At 41.6% G+C, this 18676-nt stretch overlaps 2 protein-coding genes across 3 annotated transcripts in view; both read left to right on the top strand.

The window, feature by feature from the left end:
* Pet117 (PET117 homolog (S. cerevisiae)) overlaps positions 1-4510 on the top strand; it is a 5265-nt gene extending 755 nt beyond the window's left edge. Inside the window, exon 2 of the mRNA XM_013027116.1 lies at positions 4208-4510. Within this exon, the coding sequence (XP_012882570.1) occupies positions 4208-4354 (147 nt within the window). The 3' untranslated portion in view covers positions 4355-4510. The remainder of the gene's footprint in view (positions 1-4207) is intronic.
* Positions 4511-7260: 2750 nt separating this feature from the next.
* Csrp2bp (CSRP2 binding protein) overlaps positions 7261-18676 on the top strand; it is a 37990-nt gene continuing 26574 nt past the window's right edge. Inside the window, exons 1-2 of one of the 2 annotated variants that reach the window (XM_013027115.1) lie at positions 7261-7377; positions 13050-13171. In XM_013027115.1, the coding sequence (XP_012882569.1) occupies positions 13056-13171 (116 nt within the window). In that variant the 5' untranslated portion in view covers positions 7261-7377; positions 13050-13055. The remainder of the gene's footprint in view (positions 7378-13049; positions 13172-18676) is intronic. The other variant, XM_013027114.1, reaches the window with a different exon arrangement.

The following is an 18676-nucleotide window of genomic DNA, read 5'->3' as shown; positions in this document are numbered from 1 at the left end:
TGTGTGTGTGTGTGTGTTACTTAACATATTACTGTGGAAACTAGATCCTGGGAACGGTAAAGATGCCATCTTCCCCAATTTTCTTTTTAGTGCTTTGTTTCAGAAAACATCTGTCCTTTAACTAATGAGTGATTGACCGCCTACTCTGTCAGTAGTATTTTCTTATTCAAGTTGGCATGCCAGGCACTGCACTGGGAATATGGTACAAAGGTAAGGAATCTAGAGACTGTAAAAAAAACGATTTGTAGCTGTGCTAAAATATTGTAAGCAAGTCATCGTTGAACTTTCAGTACTTTGATAGGCATTTGGGTTGAGGCTAGTTGGCCAAGGGTAGAAATAAAGGACTAAGTGTATCAAAGTAAACAGTCTTAATTTGCCTGACCAGAGCCTTTGACCGTGCTCTGTATTTGGTGTACATTGATGAAGGCAAATGAGGATTGTCTGTGCTGTTCACAATCTGAAAATGGGAGGAGTGGAAACATGTGACTGGCGCAGGTATCTGGAGGGGATCAATGATGACAAGGTAGGGAAGAGATAGAAATTTGAAATTAAAGTATGATTGCACTGGGTTAGCTTTTGGAATAGAGGCAGGAGATTTCCTGCTTGGAACTAACAGGAAATGGTGGTAATGGTAGAGAACACAGGATGTCATGTTAGTCCTGAGGTCAGTGAATCCAGTTATTTTCAGAAAGAATGAATTAGGGATAGTTAAGAGATTTATCTGGTGCTTTAGCTGCACATACATATACATCACATGGCTCCTGGGAAGTTTTCACAACTAGGGCTGGGCCCCTTACTCCACAAGAATTAAACTCTTGTGTATAGGGATTCTGTTTCTGTATGTTCCAAAAGTCATCCAGAAGACTTTAATACATAACCAGGGTTGAGAATTGCTTTTAGAGAAGGGAAAAAATAACAGAGAGACTTCTTTATGTTGAAGTTAGTGATGAGAAAAGATCAACTAAAGTAATCTGTTTATTTTACATCCAAACTTTCATTGGATACCCACTTTGTAGCAGGGAGAAAGAATAGGCTCAGATTGGCATGGTGGATGTGTTAGAATGGTCAAGGAAGCAAGAAATTAAAGAATGTCTATTGTTTCCTGTTTGCCACATACCAGGCAGGCACACTGTATCATCCTTAATCCTCACTGTAACCCAGTTAAGACCAAGTATTGTGGTTCATTTGATAAGTTTCCAAGTTTATGCTGGTGGAAGAACAATATGGTTTGCATTTGGTAGTAACTACCTCAGACTTTTTTTGTTGTTGTTGTTCAACTGTGGGGTCTGAACTCTGGGCCTAGGTGCTGTCCCTCAGCTCTTCAGCTCAAGGCTAAGTTAGCACCACCTCCAGCTTTTTCTGCTTATGTGGTGCTGAGGAATCGAACCCAAGGCAAGCACTCTACCACTGAGCCACCTTCCTAGCCCCTACCTCCAACTTTGACTCTTGGTAACCACCCAGGATAGTGGTATGTTATATGATTATTCTCTCTGGAGACACTGGGCAGTGGAGCAAGCTGCAGGTCCCAGTCAGCCAGTCTGATTTTGTGGCTGAATGGTAGGTACTCTGTTGCTGAGTTTTAGTGTATATTCAGTGCATTTTTTTTATTTTTTGGGTCTGGTCATAGGGCCTGAACTCTGGGCCTGGGCATTGTTCCTCAGCTCTTCAGCTCAACGCTAGCTCTCTACCACTTGAGCCACAGCGCCACTTCCGGCTTTTTTCTTTTTTGCTTATGTGGTGCTGAGGAATCGAACCCAGGGCCTCATGCATGCAAGGCCAGCACTCTACCACTGAGCTACCTTCCCAGCCCCATCAGTGCATTTTTTTGACTGTTTGCATTTGCAACTTATAATGGGCTTATCAGGGCATAGCCCTCTTGTAAGAAGAGTATTTGACTAAGCCAAAGTTGCAGATGGGTGTTGGAATGGCATCCACCTAAGAGAGATCTTTGGTGGTTAGTAAGGTAGTATGTGGAAGTCACTGAAAGGATGTGTGAAGCAATCACCTGGAGAAAGATAGCAAATGATGGATGGAGAGACAGATGGAGATTGTGCACAGGTTGATATATCGGTAAAAGGAGGGGAGGCCTAGGGGACAGGTATGGAAGGAATGATCCCAGTTTATGATAATAGACTTGGTGATATGTATATGTAGGTGTGTCCTGGTATGAGGACAGAAAGATCTGGGGGTCTCAGTGGTGATCTTGCCCAGGCCCTAAGGTTTGAGGAAGTTGAGTTTAGTTTCAAGTTGAGTTACTAGTTCAGGATTCACAGAAATTTCCAACTCTCCTATAGCATATGAAACTGTTGGCCTAGAGGAAATCTAGCAGATGTGGGGGGGGGGTGGCGGAGAAGGGAGTTGGGAGGGGAGGTATCATCTTTAAAAATAGATATAATAGGGGCTGGGAATGGGCTTAATGCATGAAGCCCAGGGTTCTATTCCATATAAACAGAAAAGGCTGGAAGTGGCACTGTGGCTCAAGTGATGAGTGCTAGCCTTGGGTAAAAGAAGCTCAGGGACAGTGCCCAGGCCCTGAGTTCAAACCCTAGGACTGGAAGAAACAAGCAAACTTATTAGAGTATTTTGTTGTTGTAGTTGGTGGTGGTGGTGGTGGTCATGGGGGCCTGGGCGCTCTCCCTCAGCTCTTCAGCCCAAGGGGAGCACTCTACCACTTGAGCCACAGTGCCACTTCTGGTTTTCTGGTTTTTAATTGGAGATTAGAGTCACATGGACTTTCCTGCCCATGCTGGCTTTGAACTGTGATCCTCAGATCTCAGCCTCCTGAGTAGCTAGGATTACAGGCGTGAGCCACCGGCACCTGGCTTGTTTCTGTTTTTTAATGTATATACATTTTATTTATTATTTTTAATGCATATAAATTTTATTTATTATTTTTAATGCATATAAATTTTATTTATTTATTTTTTGTATTGGGGATTGAGCCTAAGATGTTGCACTGGCTCAAGTGCTTTGCCACTGAGCTACATCCCAGCACTTTACTAGAGTATTTTGTGAGCTTTTTTGTTTCCATTAGTGTGCCGGTCCTGAGGTTGAATGCTTGAGTTACAGTTCAACTTCCAGATTTTCTTTTTTTTTTTGGTCCAGTCGTGGGGCGCTCTACCACTTGAGCCACAGTGCCACTTCCAGCTTTTTTTTTTTTCTGCTTATGTGGTGCTGAGGAATTGAACCCAGGGCCTCATGCATGCAAGGCAAGCGCTCTACCACTGAGCCACCTTCCCAGCCCCAACTTCCAGATTTTTATGTTTAATTAGAAATGAGAGTGTCATGGACTTTCCTGTTGGCAGGCTTCAAACTGTTATCCTCAGATTTCAGTGTCAGTAGAGAGGATTACAGATGTGAGCCACAGGCATCCAGCCCCATTAATTGTTTGAAAAATCAAATATTAAACTTTCAAATTAAAAGTGCCAATTTTTATTTATTTACCATTAAGGGTGTGGTTTTTGTTTTTGTTTTTCGTGCATTCGGCAATTTTTTTTTTTTTTTTGTTGGTCGTGGGGCTTGAACTCTGGGCCTGGGCACTGTCCCTCAGCTCTTCAGCTCAAGGCGAGCGCTCTACCACTTGAGCTACAGCGCCACTTCCGCTTTTCTGGTGGTTTATTGGACATAGGAGTCTCACGGTCTCTCCTGCCCGGGGTGGCTTTGAACCGCAATCCTCAGATCTCAGCCTCCTGAGTAGCTAGGATTACAGGCGTGAGCCACCAGCTCCCGGCAGCATTCGGCAAATTTTAAAATGTGAAAAGAGCCCCTGCTAGTGGCTTATACATGTAACTCTAGCTACTCAGTAGGCTGAGATCTGAGTATTGCAGTTCGAAGCTAGCCTAGGCAGGAAACTTTGTGAGACTCTATCTCCGATTAAACATTAGAAATCTGGAAATGGAGCTGTGACTCAAAGTAGCACTAGCCTTGAGCAAAAAAGCTCAGGGACAGTGCCCATGTCCTGAGTTCAAAGCCTTATGATCCATAAAAACTGAAAAAAATTAAAATAGAAATTGAATATTTACAAGCTGAGCTGGAACGAACATGATCCTCAGATCTCAGAGTAGTTAGGATTACAGGCCGGAGAGGTGGCCAGCACAAGCTCAATGTTTTTAAGTGTGTATTTTGGTAACACTGTTTGGATTTGAAAGGCACAAGGATGAGTGCCTCCTGTTGAGTGTTACTAAAATCTTTTTCTTAACATTTTTAGAGGCTTCGTGATGGAGTAATCAGAGACATTGAGAGGCAAAATCGAAAAAAAGAAAATATTCGTCTTTTGGGAGAACAGATTATTTTGACTGAAGAACTTGAAGCAGAAAGAGAGAAGATGTTGGAAAAAGGATCTCAAAAAACATGACTTTAAATGAATGTGAAATACTGGGACATACAGTGCTGAGTTGTGTGTGTTGTATTATAGAGATATAGAGAATAGCTTCGTGTTTTTTTCTTTTTTCTTTTTCTTTTTTGCCAGTTGTGGGGCCTGAACTCTGGGCCTGGGCGCTGTCCCTCAGCTCTTCAGCTCAAGGCTGGAGAATTGAACCCAGGACCTCATGCATGCAAGACAAGCACTCTACCACTGAGCCACCTTCCCAGCCCTAGCTTAGTGTTTTTTTTTTTTTTTTGGGTCCGGTCGTGGGGCCTGAACTCTGGGCCTGGGCGCTGTCCCTCAGCTCTTCAGCTCAAGGCTAACGCTCTACCACTTGAGCCACAGCGCCACTTCCGGCTTTTTTCTTTTTGCTTATGTGGTGCTGAGGAATCGAACCCAGGGCCTCGGGCATGCAAGGCAAGCACTCTACCACTGAGCCACCTTCCCAGCCCTGTTCCTCAGTTCTTTAGCTCAAGGCTAGTGCTCTACTACTTGAGCTACAGTGCCACTTCCGGTTTTGTGGGTTTTTTTATTGGCCATAAGAGTCTCATGGACTTTCCTGCCTGGGCTGACTAGGAAATGTGATCCTTATCTCAGCCTCCTGAGTAAGCTAGGATTACAGGTGTGAGCCACTGGTTCCTGGCTAAATTAATATTCTTGATGGTAACTCAATAAAAAATTACAAAATTTGGCTGGGAATGTAGCTTAGTGGTAGAGTGCTAGCCTAGCATGCCCTGGGTTCCAATCTTCAGTACCACATAAACAGAAAAAGCTGGAAGTGATGCTGTGGCTTAAGTGATAGAGTGCTAACCTTGAGCAAAAGAAACTCAGGGACAGTGCCTAGGCCCTGAATTCAAGTCCCAGGACTGGCAAAAAAAAAAAAATAGAAAATTTGAAATCCCATGTTGTTGAAAGTACTAATCATGTTTATCTAATAAGATTATATACAGGCACCGGTGGCTCATGCCTATAATCCTAGCTACTCTGGAGATTGAGATCTGAGGATCATGGTTCAAGGCCAGCCCAGGCAGGAAAGTAGTGAGACTTATCTCCAATCAACTACCAAATATCCAGGAGTAGAGTTCTGGCTGTAGTGGTAGAGTGCTAGCCTTGAGCAAAATTAGTTCAAGTACAGCACCCAGGCCCTGAGTTCAAGCCCATGATACAACACACGCACACACACACACACACACACACAAAGGTGTTAAGGGGTTGAGGACCAAATTCTAGTCATACTTGAAGTTCAAGTGCATAAAAATTACTGTTAGGTTTAATACATGGACAACTGCTATAGTCAGATCAAAGGTTTTTGATGCTCTTTGGTAGTACATACGGTTTTATTTCTCACTTTTGGACTTCCTTTATCTGCTGGCAAGTCATATGCACACACCTTGAGGGTTTCAGCTAGCATACTAGTTTGAGTGCTTTGCCAGCTATCATACAATTTGTACCAAAATAGGAGACTAGAAAAAAAGCAAGTACTAGAAGAATGCTTTGTGTAAGAGTTTATAGCCAAGTGAAGTATATATGCACATATATTTGCATACATTTTTGTGAAGTGGGTCATTTTCTGGCATGTGGAAACATTTTTGTTAAAATGGATTCAACAGTTCAGATTAATGGATAATGTTACAACATTTTTATAGTAAACCAACCTAGAAGCTAGGTCTTCAAAACTGGCTTTTGCTTCCAAACTGTCTAAATTTATTGACTCAGGATTCTGTCCAAATATCTGTAGCTTTCCTGGTTCTCACAGGAATATTTTATGCCTTTTATTGATCATTGGAATTGAACTCTGGGCCCTGGGCCATTGTCACTGAGCTTTTTTGCTCAAGGCTAATGCTGTACCTCCTTGAGCCACAGCTCCATTTTCTGCTTTTGGGTTATTAATTGGAGATAAGAGTCTCAAGGTCTTTTCCTCCCAGTTCTCGGACTTCTAAGTAGCTAGGATTATAGCACATAGCTCAAAGTTTATTTAAAGTGTCCTTTGTAGGCAGGTTCCTGCTAACTTCAGCCTCTCTGTTCATGAATATAAGCAGAACTTTGTGGTTAGGGAGAAGTTTTTGTGTACAAACAATTCTGATCCACTTGGCACATTTTTGTTTCCTCTCTAGAATATGGACCTCCTTGTTTTGTTTTTTTTTGGACCTCCTTGTTTTTCAAGCCTCCCCTACCTTCACCTCTACACTTCTAGTTCTTCAGGCCCTCCAGTAAATCCCTCTAACTTTTCTGTCTCCCTAATATAAATTAGTACCCTCTTTAGGTGCCCCCTCACTGCCTCTGGGGTGCACATTACATTATGCTCCTATGCTTTTCATGTTCAAAGAGCATCAACATCTGGGAACTTGGATGCACAGGCCTATATTCCACCTCAGATTAGTTCATTTCATCTGGGGTAGCTGTAGGCATCATTAGGGAAACAGAAAACAGTTCTCTGGGTTCTGATACACCATGAGAATGGAGAATCACTGTGCAGTTGTGACCTCGTAGACTTGTGAACTGATGAGAATAGGCACCATGTCTGCCTTGGACATTGAATATCTAATTCCCAGTCCAGTGCTTGGCAGGCAGTAACTCAGAAAGAATGTATGAACAGACCTGTGTGAAGGAGTCAGGAATGTAATAGTTGGAAATCCAGTTGGAGCAATCATACCTGCTTTTCCAGTACCTTTCTCCTCTAAAGTTAAGGAACTGTAGAGTCTGTGGGAGCATGAACTTTACTTTAGAAGAATGAAAATCTTTTTCTCTACTCAATACCCTACTCTCATCCTGAAGTTGTGGGTTGATTGAAAAAAGGGGGAAAAATGGAAATCTGGTTGATCAGATGATGAAAGAAAACTGGGTTTGATGCTTTTAAGATAAGCCTGTGTTGTAACTTTTTTGTTTTCCTCCTAGGTCAGCTGAGGGAACAGCTCAGTTACCTTAAGGGTGATAACTTTTTTAGGTTTACTTGTTCAGATTGCTCAGCAGATGGCAAGGAGCAGTATGAGCGGCTGAAGCTAACATGGCAGCAAGTGAGTAAACAAATGCTCTTCTAAAATTCCTTGGGTTGGTCCTCTGAAAAATTTGGTGGATTGGTTATCTGTAGTGAGGAACTTGTGGTCTTTTGAGTTAAGGGATGCTTTCCAGACATTTCTAGACAGACGTCTGGAAAGAGGAGTCTTAGTTAAAAAACAAAAATGACCACGTTATCTACGTGACTTAAGTTTGAGATTTTCTTTGTTTTTTAAAGTTTCATAAATCTGTTATCAGAAATCTTTTATGTACAAAGGGATTAATTATGTTTATATGTAACACAAACCTTTGATGTTTTAATTGAAAATCAGGTTCACTTTTTTTTTTCCCTGAGGTTCATATGTTTTAGTTATGCTTTTAGTACAATGGAGCCATAGGATGGCAGCAGTAGAAGTAGATTTGGAAATAGTGGTGCTACATTACAAAATCCAAGACAATCCAGCTTTTCTTCATTCAAACTCAAACATTTTGAGTATTTTTTTGTTGATGATTTTTTCTTTTTTTTGGCTAGTCATGGGGCTTGAACTCAGGGCCTGGGCTTTGTCCCTGAGACTCTTTGTGCTCAAAGCTAGCACTTTGCTACTTGAGCAAAGTGCCACTTCAAGCTTTTTCTGAGTAGTTTGTTGGAGGTAAGAGTCTCATGAACTTTTCTTTTCTTTTCTTTTTTTTTTTTTTGGGTCCGGTCATGGGGCCTGAACTCTGGGCTTGGGTGTTGTCCCTCAGCTCTTCAGCTCAAGGCGAGCGCTCTACCACTTGAGCCACAGTGCCACTTCCGGCTTTTTTTTTTTTGCTTATGTGGTGCTGAGGAATCGAACTCAGGGCCTCAGGCATGCAAGGCAAGTGCTCTACCACCTTCCCAGCCCTCTCATGAACTTTTCTGTCTGGGCTGGCTTCAAATCATGATCCTTAGATCTCAGCCTTCTGGGTGCTATCCCTCAGCTCTTCAGCTCAAGGCTAGTGCTCTACCACTTAAGCCAGAGCACCACTTCCAACTTTTTCTGCTTATGTGGTGCTGAGGAATCGAACCCAGGGCCTCATGCATGCAAGGCAAGCACTCTACCACTGAGCTACCTTCCCAGCCCTGATGTATTCTTAATGTCAACTCTTAGCTGTCTCTAATGCCAGTACTCTAAGGGAACTATGGCCTGAGCAATAATAGTTTTTATTCATAACTGGATTGTACATTTTTGTTTTCTTTTCATTCATGTATTTATATATAATAAGGTGTCAAGGTACATGCGGTTTTTTTAAATTACTTTTTTGTTTTTTGTTTTTGGTGCAAGTCTTAGAATTTGAACTCAGGGCTTGGGCACTGTCCCTGAGTTTCTTTTATTTAAGGCCAGCATTCTACCAATTGAGCCAAGGCTCTACTTCCAGGTTTTTTGGTAGTTTATTGGAGATAAGAGTCTCATGACTTTCCTATTCAGGCTGACTTCAAACTGTGATCCTCAGATAACAGCCTCCTGAGTAGCTAGAATTACAGGCTACCTGCGCCTGGCTTCACTGCTTTTTAAATTCATTAAAAAATGAGCTGGTGGCTCACTTCTGTAATCTTAGCTGTTCAAGAGGCTGAGATCTGAGGATAGTGGTTCAAAGCCAGCCTGGGCTGAAAACTCCTGAGAAACACATCTCTAATTAACCACCATTAAATCAGAAGTGGCACTGTGGCTCAAAATGGTGGAGCACTAACCTTGAGCAGAAGAGCTCAGGGACAGCACCCAGGCCTGAGTTGGACTATGGTCCAAAAAAATTTTTTTTAAACTTTATTTGGTATATATTCATTTATGATTCTGGGGCTCAAACTCAGGACCTGGTGAATGTTAAGCAAGCACTTTACCATTTAACTACTACCCCAACCCTATTTTTGTTTTCTCTTAAGAAATCCTGAGTCCTGTGGCAAAGCAGGCACTTTTGTGGGCTGAGATTACTGTGGTTTTGAGACAGATAAGGGTTACCTCCAAGGCAGCACACATTCCACACCTTTTTACATCATAAACGGATCAACAAGTTAGTAACCTTTGGTACTTTCTGCTCTGAAGAAAATAAACAGTAATGAGAAGAATTCTAGGTGATAATGTTTAGACCTCTAACTGAATTTCTAGTAAATTGTAGTTGCTGTAGCAGCCTGTGATTGTTACCTTAATTATTATTAAGACATCTCATGAAGTCAGTGGTGAATCTAGGAAGCCTTTGTTGACTTGCCAAAAAAAAGTTAAGGAGGGAAGGGGAAAGGGAAAGTAGGAGAAAAATGAGGGAAGGGGTAACAAGTTTGACAAGAAATGTACTGAATTATCTTACTTATATAACTGTAACCATTCTGTACCTCACCTTGACAATAATTAAAAAAAAAAGGTTCACTATAAAAAAAAGTTAAGAATGAAGGGAAAGCCGGGCGCTGGTGGCTCACGCCTGTAATCCTAGCTACTCAGGAGGCTGAGATCTGAGGATCGCGGTTCAAAGCCAGCCTGGGCAGGAGAGACTGTGAGACTCCTATCTCTAATAAACCACCAGAAAACTGGAAGTGGCACTGTAGTTCAAGTGGTAGAGCGCTCGCCTTGAGCTGAAGAGCTGAGGGATAGCGCCCAGGCCCAGAGTTCAAGCCCAACGACCGAACCAAAAAAAAAAAAAAAAGAATGAAGGGAAATTGGAATTGAAAATAAAAATCTCATGAATATTGTGATTGAAGTATTTTTCTCAGTATGGATGGGGTGCAGGCAAGGTCATATTAATATTAACAGTATTGCAAATATATACATGAATATGCCTTATAAGATATGGCTTGCCAATAGCTTCGCATAAATGCTATAAAATAGAAGAGTCAGGTATATGTAATTTGTCATTTTAAAGAATATTGATTTTCTTTGGAGGTTGCTTTTAGAAGAAAGGCTAATTTTTGGTTCCATTACCTAGAATATGTAATTAATTAGATTCAGTTTGTATATTTAGTCACTTGAAAACTATTTTAATTTATGTACATACTCTGTTTTGGCAGGGTCTTACTATATAGTAGTTAAGTTACTATGGGGCTTTTTTTGGGGGGGAGGGTCATTCATGGGGCTTGAACTCAGCACTTGAGTGTTGTCCCTGAGCTCTTTTGCTCAAGACTAGTGCTCTCTCTTTTTTTTTTGGATCCGGTCGTGGGGCCTGAACTCTGGGCCTGGGTGCTGCCCCTCAGCTCTTCACCTCCAGGCCATAGTGCTCTTCCATTTTAAGCCACTGTGCCACTTTCTATTTTCTAGTGGTTAATTGGAGATAAGAGTCTTACAGATTTTCCTCCCTGAGCTAGCTTTGAACCACAGATCACAGCCTTCTGTGTAACTAGGATAATACCAGTGCCTAGCAGGTATGAAACTTTGGATCTCTTTTTCTGTACCTCCTGAGGGCTGGGATTACAGGCATGTACTATCACCATACCTAGCTCAGATATGGTTCTTGGTAGAAGACCTAAAAGAGAATCTACTGGTCTGCTTCATTGCTGTTGCCAAATACTTAGAATATTGGAATTTGGCCTGTCTTCCTAAAATCTTAACCGTTGTACTTGCTGATTTATTGAAGTAGTAAGGAGAAATGCTTGTAATAAAGAGGATTTTGATAACATTACAAAATCCCAGTAGTAAGGAAGTCTGTTTGGAAGGGCCTTTTCCTTTTATATCCTCCCCTCTTCCTCTTTGAAGACTTTGTGGACTCTGTGTTTGACACATAGGAGAAATTTTATCAGATATATGAGAATGATAACAATGATTATACATTCTTTTTCTCTTTTTTTGTACAGCACTGCAGCTTGAACTCAAGGCCTGGGCTCTGTTCCTTAGCTTTTTTTTTTTTTTGCTGGTCGTGGGGCTTGAACTCAGGGCCTGAGTGCTGTCTCTGAGTTTTTCTGTTCAAGGCTAGTGCTCTACTACTTGAGCCACAGCGCTACTTCCGGCTTTTTCTGCTTATGAGGTGCTAAGGAATCAAACCCAGGGCCTTGTGCAGTCAAGGCAAGCACTCTACCACTGAGCTACCTTCCCAGCCCCAACTTCCGCTTTTTTGTGGGTTAATTGGGATAAAAGTCTCATGGGATTTCCCACCCTGGCTGTGATTTTCAGCATTCAGCCTCCTGAGTAACTAGGATTATTGGGGTGAGCTACTGCTTGGCTCCTTAGCTTTTTCAATCAAGGCTAGTTGTTTACCACTTGAGCCACAGCTCTACTTCTTTCTTTTTGGTGGTTAATTAGAGATAAGATCTCAGACTTTTCTGCTTAGACTGGCTTCCAGCCTCAATCTGGTAAAGCATTTACTATCTATGCTCATTATTTTTCTAGTTGTTCTTCAACAGATAGTTTTTTTTTTTTTTTTTGGTTGTGGGGCTTGAACTCTGGGCCTGGGCGCTGTCCCTCAGCTCTTCAGCTCAAGGCGAGCGCTCTACCACTTGAGCTACAGTGCCACTTCCGGTTTTCTAGTGGTTTATTGGAGATAAGAGTTTCACGGACTTTCCTGCCTGGGCTGGCTTTGAACCGATCCTCAGATCTCAGCCTCCAGAGTAGCTAGGATTATAGGCGTGAGCTGATAGTTCTTTAAGTCTGCTGTTGCAGCACCAGCCCTGAGGTAGGCCCCTGGGGAGTCATTGGTCCACAAGACTGTTTTTCTTGCTGGCAGAAGGAGAGCAGGAAACTAAACTGGAATTCTTTTTCTTTTTTGTCCATCGTGGGGCTTAAACTCTGGGCCTCAGATCTCAGCCTCCTGAGTAGCTAGGATTACAGGTGTGAGCCACCAACACCCGGCTTGGAATTCATCTTATAGATCACAAATTCCAAAAGGAACAGTGGGTCTTTTCTGTAAATAAGTGCACTTTAACTTATGAGTCTTGAAATGTCTTAAATATCCAGAAAGTACTGGATCTAAACAACACCCATATGTACTATTGAGGTGAGCAGTAAATGCATGTTTCTGAATTCCATATTGTTCGTGGATAATGTTCATCTATAACTTTTTTATTGAACAATCACTTTTTCTTTACATTATGCTAAGATACACATTGCATTTGTCACTTTTTAGTTTATATTTCAGTGGTACTATATATATTCACATGGAATCATTCTGACTATCCTTCTCTAGAACTTAAAAAAAATTTTTTTCCTAAACTGAAACTTCACACCAATCGAACAACTCCTATGAATGTTACCTTTTTAAAGAAATTATATATTGACTAGATGCAGAACTAAGTGAAGACATTTGAAAAATGTTCATGGAATTTATATAGAATAGAGTGTTGTAAGTTGAAGAATGGGGGAAATTGAGACTCTGCTAGTGAAGTATCACAAATACTAGTGCCTGGACTACACAGCCCTTTATTTGGGGCTGCACTGTGGAGGGGATGCTTGTGACAATACCTGGTTGCTAGTCATGTGTGTAGGCATCAGTCTGCCACCCCTCAGCCCTACATATTTAACACACCAAGAACAACTACACATAACTATGGATTAGTGATGCCTCATAATATTTTTTAAAAGGGCATTAATATCTGTACCCAGAATATTCCAATCTATCATCCTTCACTGTCTCCTCCACTCCCACCATTCCTACTCAGGATTTAGGATTGCCATCTTCTTGCCTCTCCCCTGCCCCTCAAAAAAAAAGATTAACATTGCTGATCACACTGATCTCTTGGTCCATTTCATTTGTGTTTCAGGTTGTCATGTTGGCAATGTACAACTTGTCTCTGGAAGGAAGTGGACGTCAAGGTTATTTCAGGTGGAAAGAGGATATCTGTGCTTTTATTGAGAAACATTGGAATTTTTTACTGGGAAATAGGTAATATGATATTTAAGAATCTTACACTTGTAAAGTACAAAATATACATTATTTGAATTATTTGAGACTGCCTCATGTAGCCCTATTAGAGATTTATTGTATTTATTTATTTATTTGTTTGAGTTTTCTTTTTTTGTCGGTTGTGGGGCTTGAACTCTGCGCCTAGGCACTGTCCTTCAGCTCTTCAGCTCAAGGCAAGCACTCTACCACTTGAGCCACAGTGCCACTCCCAGTTTTCTGGTGGTTTATTGGAGATAAGAGTCTCATGGACTTTTCTGCCCTGTCTGGCTTTGAACTGCAATTCTCAGATCTCAGCCTTCTGAGTAGCTAGGATTACAGGTGTGAGGCACCAAGCCTGGCAGTTTGAGTTTTCTTTTTTTTGGGGGGGAGGGGGTCCAGTCGTGGGGCCTGATCTCTGGGCCTGGGTGCTGTCCCTCAGCTCTTCAGCTCAAGGCTAGTGCTCTACCACTTGAGCCACAGTGCCACTCCCAGTTTTCTGGTGGTTTATTGGAGATAAGAGTCTCATGGACTTTTCTGCCCTGTCTGGCTTTGAACTGCAATTCTCAGATCTCAGCCTTCTGAGTAGCTAGGATTACAGGTGTGAGGCACCAAGCCTGGCAGTTTGAGTTTTCTTTTTTTGGGGGGGGAGGGGGTCCAGTCGTGGGGCCTGATCTCTGGGCCTGGGTGCTGTCCCTCAGCTCTTCAGCTCAAGGCTAGTGCTCTACCACTTGAGCCACAGCGCCACTTCTGGCTTTTTTCTTTTTGCTTATGTGGTGCTGAGGAATGGAATCCAGGGCTTCATGCATGCTAGGTTATCATCTTTTTTTTTTTTTTAACTGTATTTTTTTTGTCTTTTCAGTACTGGTGATCAAACTCAGAATGTTGTACTTGTTAGGCAAGTACTTTGCCACTGAGCTACATCCCAGCCTTGTTTTATTATCTTTAAGTAGGTGTACCAAAGGGGTTTCAATTCAGCATATCAGTGTATGAGTACAATTAATCAATATCATCCCTTGCCCTCCCCTATATCTCCCAATCTTCCCCATCGCTTCAAGTTGTCTGGTTCTATTTCACATATGTACATTGAATGTTTTGACTGTTTTTGCCCATCTTCCTCTCTTCCTATGTTCCCCTTCCCCTTGACAACAACCTCCAACACATGTTCCAGCTTCCTGGTATTCATTTTGTTAGAGTATTTATTTGTGGCAAGTACAAGACTTTTTAATTCCAGAAACTTTTTTTTTAAGTTACAGCTTGGTTATGAACACTTGGAGTAGAAGTATATACTGTAAAATTTGTGGATTTTTGTAGTTCTCTCATAAGAAGAAAGTTGATTGTTTTTACTGAGTTCAAGCCCCAGGACTAGCACAAAACAAAAATAAAGAAAAGGATTGGATGAGTATTTAATTTGAGGAAATAGAGTTATGTTTGTTTAAAAATCAGTGGTTTGTTCAGGTCAGAAGAGAAAAAGGAAAGGCAGGTATTGACTGTATCCATTTACATTGTTTTTAATAATGTCTTGTTTTATTACTACCTGGAAAGTACATAATTTTGGTATTCACAGTGCTTATCAAAGTCTCTTCAGACTAACATACATTTTTTTTTTTCATTGATTATTCTTTTCCTAATTATGCTTTGCGTTTTGCTGCTCCACCCTCCCTCTCCATTGGTGGTGGTTTGGTTCAATGGACTTAGATGAACCACTAGACTTAGGAATGCACTAACATTGAGACATGTTAAAGTCCATGCTAGGGTCTAGTGAGTTTGTACAATATTGGTGAATTTTGTTTGAGATTCTGATTGTTGCTGGTGTCTTATGTGAGATTCAGGAATCCTGCCTAATTAGGTTTGTATAGACATGATAAAGACTGTTTCCTCAGTGATGACATTATCTTTGCTCATGTTACTGAGATGACAGAGAATGAAGGGGACCCTCCAAGGACTCACTGTGAGAATGAATAGAATAAACTCAGCACATTTTACAAGGAGCTATTTTAGTTCTTTAGTTTTTTTATTTTTGCTTTTTGTATTTGCCAGTCCTGGGGCTTGAACTCAGGGCCTGGGTACTGTCCCTGAGCTCCTTTTTGCTCAAGGCAAAAAATGTGACACTGAGAAATTGAACCCAGGGTTTCATGCTTGTTAGACAAGCACTCTAACACTAAGCCACCTTCCTAGCCCCAGAAAAAAATTGAACTTTTTTTTTTTTAACTTTCTTAAAGGCACTAAAGACTTTAATTCTTTTAGCCAGAGGGCATACTTCAAAAAAATTTTTTTTCTTTTTTTTTTTTTTTGGGGGGGGTCCGGTCATAGGGCCTGAACTCTGGGCCTGGGCGCTGTCCCTCAGCTCTTCAGCTCAAGGCTAGCACTCTACCACTTGAGCCACAGCACCACTTCTGGCTTTTTTTTTCTGCTTATGTGGTGCTGAGGAATCGAACCCAGGGCCTCATGCATGCAAGGCAAGCGCTTTACCACTGAGCCAACTTCCCAGCCCCTTGTTTTTGTTTTTTGTTGGTTGTGGGTCTTGAACTCTGAGTCTGGGTGCTGCTCCTCAGCTCTTCAGCTCAAGGCTAGTGTTCTACCCTTGAGCCACAGCACCACTTCCTAGGAGTATAATTTTATACCATTAAAGAAACAAGTTAAAATATGCAGGAGTTTAATTACTATGGATTAATTGTAATTGTATATATGCTCATTTAATCTGCTTTTACAATCTTGGCCTCGAATTTCTAGAAAAAGTGAATGCTTTCTTAATAGAGTTCTGTGATTTTTAAGAAGCACATTTAATGATATATACATTTTAACATTTTTGACAGCTTGATACATCTTATAAGTGTTAGTCAGCTCTCTTATTTGTACATGAGCGATATATCTTAAAATCAGTAGAAGTTAGACTTGATGAATATGATAGAGCACATTCATAGTAATTACACTTCAAAAAGGAGGATCCTGGGAAGATGTTGGTGGAATAGGAAGCACCAGAAATATGTCTCCTTACCTAGACCATAATTGCACTGATAGAATCTGTTTAAGGTAATTATTTTGGAACTTGAGAGTCTAATAAAAGCTTGCAATTTCTAGGGGGAAGGCTTGAGTAAATTGTGGTTAATTTTGGTCATTCTCAGCTTTTAGCACAGTTGCACCAGCTCATTCCCCACTTCCAGCTCTGAAGCAGGAAGCTCTGTGTGCCTGTCTTTACAGCAGTCTGCACACACTATAGGATCCAGGATAGCCAAAAAGAACTCTCCCTTCCAAATGTTGGGAATTTGTGCTATGATCACTGCTGCTTCTGATAAGAGGTGGATAAAAGATGCAGCATTGCACTCTTTCTCAGTATTGCAAAAACAAGTAAAAGGCTGGGTACTGGTGGCTCACGTCTATAATCCTAACTACTCAGGACGCTGAGATCTGAGGATCGCGGTTCCGAGCCAGCCCAGGCTGGAAAGTACATGAGACTTTTTTTTTTTTTGGCCAGTTTTGGGGCTTGAACTCAAGGCCTGGACACTGTCCCTGAGCTTCTTTTGCTCAAAGCTAGCACTCTACCACTTGAGCCATAGCACCACTTTTGGCTTTTTCTGTGTATGTGGTACTGAGGAATCGAATCCAGGGCTTCATGCATGCTAGGCAAGCATTCTACTACTAAGCCACATTCCCAGCCTCCATGAGCCTCTTATCTCCAATTAACCACCAGAAAACTGGAAGTGGCACTGTCGCTTAAGTAGGTAGAGCAATCACCTTGAGCTGAAGAGCTGAGAGGCAGCCCCCAGGCCCAGAGTTCAAGCCCCAAGACCAATCAAAAAAACAAAACAAAACAAAACCAAAAAACTAAAAAAAGTAAAGGCTTGAATAATCATTTATCCAAAGAAGATACAAAAGTGGGGGAAAAAAAGCCAACAAGCACAAGAAAAAATTGCCCAAGAACAGGCATTGGAGGCTCATGTCTGCACTACTCATGAGGCTGAGATTTGAGGTTCATGATAGGAAGCCAGCTGGGCAGGAAAGTCCATGAGACTCTAAAGTCCAATTAAGCACCAGAAAACTGGAAGTAGAGCTGTACCTTCAGTGATAGCGCACTATCCTTGAGTAAAAAGCTAAGGGACAGCACCCAGACTCTGAGTTCAAGCCTCACAACAACAAAAATAAACCCTCAAAATCATTGATCATTAGGAAAATGCAAAGCATAATTGCAGTGAGATACCACCTCAAATCTAATGAGATAGAGGTATGAAAAAATATAGATATTGTGGCCCATACCTGTAGTTCCAGTACTTAGGAAGCTGAGACAGAAGGATTATGAGTTGGAGGCCAGCTTAGGCTATGTAGCCAGACCCAAATTAATTGGGGGGGGGTGGGGAAGGAAATTACCCGGGTGCCCTTGGCTCATGCCTGTAATCCTAGCTATGCAGAAGGCTGAGATCTGAAGATCGCAGTTCAAAGCCAGCCTAGGCAGGAAAGTCTGTCTGTGAGACTCTTATCTCCAATAAACCACTCAGAAAACTGAAGTGGCACTGTGGCTCAAGTGGTAGAGTGCTAGCCTTAAGCTGAAGAGCTGAGGGAGAGGTCCCAGGCCCAGAGTTCAAGACCCACAACCAGCCAAAAAAATAATAATAACCATAGTGGGAATATGGAAAAAGGAGAATCCTTGTATACCATTGAAGGGAATGTAAAGTCACACAATCACTTTGGAAAACTAATAGTTCCTCAAACTCAATATAGAATTCTCAAATCATTGGGTAATTATACATTTGGGTATTACTCAAGAGAATTTTAGGCAAGAGCTGAAAGAGATACTTGTATTTTGAACTGGAATCCTCAGATCTCAGCTTCTTAGTAGGTAGGATTATAGGCGTGACCCACTGGTATTGAACTGGCATGTAATCTTTCTTTTTTTTTTTTTTTTGGGTCCGGTCGTGGGGCCTGAAGTCTGGGCCTGGGCGCTGTCCCTCAACTTTTCAGCTCAATGCTAGCATTCTATCAGTTGAGCCACAGCGCTACTTCCGGCATTTTTCTTTTTGCTTATGTGGTGCTGAGGAATGGAAACCCAGGGTCTCATGCATGCAAGGCAAGCGCTCTACCACTGAGCCACCTTGCCAGCTCCTGGCATGTAATCTTATTACCACAACAATGCATCAAGGAAAACTGTAATAGTCTGAGAAATTACTTACTGGGACTTAGATTAACTTGGGTCACCAAATGTCTAATCTTAGCACTGCTTAATTTATGTTAAAAAAGTAGCTTAATTAAAGCTATCTTATAGGACTGTAGAATTATGATGACTGTTACAGGAAATTTTTTTGTTTTTGTTTTTTTAATTGTACCAGTCTGGGGTACTGTTGGAGCTTCTTTTTTTTTTTTTTTTGCTCAAGACTAGCATTCTCCCACTTGAGCCATACCTCCACTTCTGACTTTTTGGTGGTTAATTGGAAATAAGAGTCCCATGGACTTTCCTGCCTGAGCTGGCTTCAAACCATGATCCTCAGATCTCATCTTCCTGAGTAGCCAGGATTA

Source organism: Dipodomys ordii, unplaced genomic scaffold, assembly GCF_000151885.1.
Source record: "Dipodomys ordii isolate 6190 unplaced genomic scaffold, Dord_2.0 Scaffold99, whole genome shotgun sequence".
Classification (NCBI taxonomy): Eukaryota; Metazoa; Chordata; class Mammalia; order Rodentia; family Heteromyidae; genus Dipodomys; species Dipodomys ordii.
The sequence above is the reverse complement of the archived record's forward strand: the minus strand, read 5'-3'. Positions and strand labels throughout refer to the sequence as shown.